The 5,558-nt window shown below is 49.4% G+C and overlaps 1 protein-coding gene across 1 annotated transcript; it reads right to left on the bottom strand.

Annotated features, from left to right (window-relative positions):
- Positions 1-1,295: 1,295 nt before the first annotated feature.
- ASB13 (ankyrin repeat and SOCS box containing 13) lies at positions 1,296-4,761 on the bottom strand (the record flags this gene model as incomplete). Its single annotated transcript, XM_010085776.1, has 4 exons — positions 4,749-4,761; positions 4,304-4,491; positions 2,889-3,039; positions 1,296-1,465 (listed from the first exon to the last, which is right to left on the bottom strand). Coding segments are annotated over exons 1-4 (522 nt in total), but the record flags the coding sequence as incomplete, so codon positions are not given.
- Between the last annotated feature and the right edge of the window lie 797 nt (positions 4,762-5,558).

Below are 5,558 nucleotides of genomic sequence, written 5' to 3'. Positions count from 1 at the left end.
CCTCCCAGCCTGTGTCTGTGCTGGGGGTTCCCCTGACCCACGTGCAGGATCCCCATCCCTGGGCCAGATCTCCTGCTGGTAAGCACAGGCAAATACAGTAAGTCCAACTCTAAATTCTCCCGAAGTTAGCAGCAAAAAAAATGGGATGTGAAACCTGGAGCACAGAACATTGACTTAAACATCCAGCAAACTCATCTGGGCTAGCACTAACCAGATCTTCCTGAGGTATGAAGTGACTTCATCTCTGGTTTCTGTACAGCATCAAATCCTCGCATCTCTCCTGAACACCTTGCCAGAATCATACGACCGCGCTACCAAAGCTGAGCACATGTAGATCAGTTGATACCACTTTTGGGAAAAAGTTGAAACTTTACTCTAGGGAGCTGAAGAATTCTGAATTTTACTAAAAGAAGAGAACAGGAATGTCACTGGGAACATCACAAACTAGATATGTACAGGCACACACTATAAAAATCCTTCAGTATTAAGCTTGCTCAGGTGAAGACAAAACCTTTCACCCCTGTTGTCTATGTCATGCTGTGAATTAAGAAGTCCTTCGTCATAGTTTTGACCCTGGCTGGCAGCAAAACACCAGGCAGCCGCTCGCTCACCTCCCCCCTCCTGGGGATGGGGGAGAGAATTAAAGGGGTGAAGGGAAAAGAGACTCATGGGGTGAGATAAGAACAATTTTATAACTAAACTATGATAAAATTGAAAATAATAATAATGATGACAATAATAGTAATATATACCAATGAGTGACACACAGTGACACTGCTCACCACCCCGTGACCAAGGCTCAGCCTGTTCCTGGCTAATGATCCCAGAGCAGGGAGAGAACCAAAACTACAATCGCAGAACGGAGATAAGAGCCTGAGTGTCCGAGAGAATGAGACAACCCCAAGAGAGAAGCAACCAGAGGGAAATGACCCAAAGCAAGAGAGAGAACTTCCACACAGACCCCCTCTAATGGGATGGAACAGACCATTGGCCAGTTTGGGTCTCAGTCCTAACCCTGAGGCGGAATCCTGGGCTGGTCACTGGGGCTGTGCTCCCTCCCAGCTCCTCCTGCCCCTGCAGACACGGGCACAGCAGAGAAGCTGGAAAGTCCTTGACTGTCCTGGCAGCAGCTCTGCCCATCAGTGTGTGATCAGCTTCTCCTCAGCACAAACCCCAACACAGCCTCACACCAGCTGCTGGGAAGAGAGTGAACTCTGTCCCAGCCCAAACCAGGACATTCTTTAATGAGATGTTGTTTTTCAACAAGAAAGCTGTGCACAGACACCACCACCTACCACCCCCCCAGAAGCAAACCCCGTGGCTGCCGTACCCGCCTTGAGCAGCAGCTTCACACAGTCCAGATGTTCTCTGGCACAGGCCACGTGGAGGGGCGTTCCGAAATGGCAGTCGTGAGCCTCCAGGTTCGCACCGACGTCGATGAGGAGTTGCACACACTCTGAGCTACCTTTAGAAAGGGAAGATCCGAGTCAAAAGAAAGAATCCAGCTCATATGCAAGCACACGGCATGCTGATCCACAAACACCCTGTTTAATTTTTGGGGTAACGTCTGCAAAATAGAAATCCCTGTGAGCCGACACGATACACTGTAGGACCAAGACTGAGATCAGGACACGAGAAACAGAGTCACCTCTGCATGGCACTGAGCTAGAGCCAACTGGTCTTGCAGGGAGTCAGGTCAAACCAACCTCAATTCAAGGGTTTGCACTAAATCGCCTGTTGTTCATGGAGCTGGTCGTATCGCTGATCCTGCCCTGGGTGGATTAGACCACCCTCAAGCCCACTCCAGCTTTCCTTTTTCCAATATTAATAACACAATTTATCAGAAAGCAGGCAGTCATAATCATCAAGCCTTAGGGAAAAGGCTTAATGAGAAAAAGCCAATCAAGAGCTCACAGCTACGTATTTAAGTCACTACCGGTTTGTAAAAAATGCTGTCCCCCACAGCCTTCATAGTGGAAGGGAATTTCTGTCCAGGACAGCATATAACAAAAACAGTGAAGGGGAGGAGAGAGGAAGTACTACATCTTACAAAGAGGAAACTGAGGCACAAAATGATTACGAGATTTGGTCACAATCATCTAACAGGGACATTGCTGCTCTCACATCCAGGCTTTCCTGCGGTTGTGTCCGTGCAAGTGGAAGTTCAGGGGAGGAATTACACTGAAATACCCCTCTGCCGCTCTCCCTGCCTCTGCTGCTGTCACAGCCACCCCCATGCTTGCTCCTGCTCGTAACCCAGATCCAAACTCCCAGAAGAGGCTGGAGTAGGGGACGGGGGGAGCAGAGAGCGGCTGGCACATGGCAGCTGGAACAGTGTTTTGTTTATCTTATAATTCTGTATTTTTCTCTTATGCTTAGTAGTTTTCTCTTGTAGTTCTCTGTGACTTTCTTCTCATCCATCAGCTCTGACCAACCAGGAGGGGTCTGGGACAGGACCACCTGATTAAGACGGTCTCATGTCTTAATCCGAACAATTTATCCCACCTCAACTTGGATCAGAGGGAAAGGAGGCAAACTCCCCTCTGCTCACAAAGAGCAAAGCTACCAGTTGTTTGGCTCGAGGGTTTCTAACAGAGCACCCAGAAGCTGGAGCTTTATCTGCCTCACATCTTATCCCAAGTCCGTCACATGGGATAAAAGCACCCAACACAAGGGATGGCTTTATTCATCTGACACCACAGCGCTTCACCTTCTGCACTCAAAGGGAGCTGTGCCCACGTCAGGCTGATATATTTGCAAGCTGTAACGGTCTGATGAGCAACAACAACTCACTGTCAATTTAAGATACTTGGCAGCTGCTCTTGCTGTTTTATTTTTTTTTTCCAAGCTGCAAACAACCGTGCAGAGATAAGACCACGCAGGCTTACCGTTCATGCAGGCTTCGTGGAGAGGAGAGGCTGTGTAAAGGGGAGGGTTCACCTTGGCACCGTGGGACAGCAGCACTTTCACGCACTCTATGCTACCCGAGGCACAGGCGTCGCAGAGCGGAGTGCTGCCATCGATATTCCTGGCATCCACCTTCAAGGCAGAAAAAAAAAAAAGTTAGGTCCCTGCAAGCTGCTGTGTGGCAGTACCCTCTTGCCTATGTTTTCACTTAACTCTAGAAACAGTCTGGACTCAGGAAAGAGTCGGTTGCTACCGCCAGCAGCCTGGTTTGTGCTGTCCCCATCACTCTCTGGGCACAGACGTACATTAATGTCACGAGTTTAGGTTGTTATTTCCATTGTTATATTTTTCTACCACTTTCCTGCAGAAGGTTAAAAGAACAACACAATTCCTCATCTGTTTCAGTGCCAAGCCCAGCTTCATCAGCAGGCTCAGCCAATGATTCTATGACTCTATGAAATAAAAAAAAATAGAAGAAGAAACAAAAGAATAAATAGAAATCCCCTCTGGAAGCTATGTGTCCCCTGCTCCTCTTCTTGCCCCTTGATTCAACCCAGCTAGCTTCAGATACACGAGTCATCTGAATGAGATTTCTAGTCACCACAGGCTCTGTTGGTAGTCAAGGAGGAGAGAGGGGGAGAGACAGAGAAATTCTTCCAGGCAGTTTTTAAAGTCCTCATCAAGCTCAAATACCCTCTGAAGAACCCTTCCATCCTCTGCTGACTGACCAGAAAGCCCAGGGTCAGAGAATCATAGAATCCCAGGATGGTTTCGGTGGGAAGGGACCTTAAAGTCACCGAGTCCCACCCCCTGCCATGGGCAGGGACACCTCCCACTAGCCCAGGTTGCCCAAAGCCTCATCCAGCCTGGCCTTGAACCCCTCCAGGGATGGGGCATCCACAGCTTCTCTGGGCACCCTGGGCCACTGCCTCACCCCCCGCACAGGAAAACATTTCTTCCCAAGATCTCATCTCCATCTCCCCTCTTCCAGCTCAAACCCGTTCCCCTGGTCCTGTCCCTGCACCCCCTGATCCAGAGCCCCCCCATCTCTCCTGTAGCCCCCTTTCAGCACTGGAAGGTGCTGGAAGGTCTCCCCGGAGCCTTCTCTTCTCCAGGCTGCACACCCCCAACTCTCTCAGCCTGTCCTCGCACGGGAGCTGCTCCAGCCTCGGACCATCTCCGTGGCTCCTCTGGCCCCGCTCCAGCAGCTCCGTGTCTGTCCTGTGCTGAGGACCCCAGAGCTGGGTGCAGCACCCCAGGGGGGGTCTCACCAGAGCGGAGCAGAGGGGGAGCATCACCAGGTGATGAAGGAGACCAAAGAGCCAAACGGGGACAACCCAGATCCCAGAAATAACTTCAGATGATGCTCCCAGCTGGATCAGACCCAAGTACTCACCTGGGCCCCCGCAGCCAGCAGCAGCTTCACACACTGCGTTTGTCCTCGCAGGCTGGCCTCGTGCAAGGGGGTGATGGAGTCGTAGGTGACGGCGTTGACGCAGGCTCCGCTCTCTATCAGCTGCTGCAGCTGCAGGATTTCTCCCCGCCTGGCTGCTTCATGAACTGGTGTTCGGTCTGCCCAGAAGCCTAGAAAAGAATAAATAAGTAAATAAATAAATGTGGAGCAAATGGGTCCCTGTGCCAGAGAAAAGAATATGGGCTGGCAGAATATGCGCTGGCAGCTAGAAGAGAGCTAGGAACAAGAAATGTAGGAGCATCGCCCCTCCTGGCTCCATCAGAATCACTGGAAATGGGACGTCTTCAGGCAAAAACTCATCCCACCTAAAATCTATCTTCCCAGAAAGTCAACGGAGCTTCAACACCAAAATTTCTAGTTTTGACGCCTTCACTGAGCATCTGCACCTACACAGGGCAAGTCTGGGCTTCACCAGCTGACAATATCATCTCCGTTCAGGTGTGTTTTGCTTTCAAGGTAGCAAGGAGGAAAGAACAGCCCCGTGTGTTTTCATGTAACTTTCAGCAAGATAAACGCATCCTTAAAAATAAGTTCCTGGGTATCCTGCTAAAGCAGGAGCACGGTGCTGTTTGCATAAAGGTCAACTCCAAAAACTATTGGCAAACCAGCCCACTTTTTAATACATCTCCATAAGATCCCCATTTTAAGGAAAGAACTGACGGAGAAGGAGAAAAAGGGTGATTTGCATTATTTTTTTAAAAAATAAACATTTTGTCCTGTATTTCGGTAGGACTGACCACCCCTCCCTCGATCCCTAAACACGGCATTTTATTTACCAGCAGAAAGCAGTAAATGCCAACACGAGCCAGCGGTTACAAAAAATGGAGCAGACCCAAAGCAAACCACGATGCTGAGGTGTACGGTGGACTGAAACCACCCCCTGAAAGGGAATCACGAGCACCAGCATTTTCACAGCACACAGGATGTGCTGGTTTTTTGATTTGCTTGTTAAATCCTTGTTCCCTTTGGAAATATCCCTCCGCAGGATTTTTTTCCTTCACTGGAGCTCCTCCTGGTTTATGTCCGAAAAAGCAAAAAGTTAAAATGAGGATGGGGAGCCCTCAAATCACCACCGAGCAGCATCCCTTCGTCACTAACAGGACTGAGAAGAAGAACAAGCTCCAGCAGCATTTCATTAATCATTTTCTATATTCTATTAATATACATATTATTATAA

This window comes from Pterocles gutturalis, unplaced genomic scaffold (genome assembly GCF_000699245.1).
Source record: "Pterocles gutturalis isolate BGI_N339 unplaced genomic scaffold, ASM69924v1 scaffold23510, whole genome shotgun sequence".
NCBI lineage: Eukaryota > Metazoa > Chordata > Aves > Pterocliformes > Pteroclidae > Pterocles > Pterocles gutturalis.
This window is presented reverse-complemented; position numbering and strand designations above follow the sequence as displayed.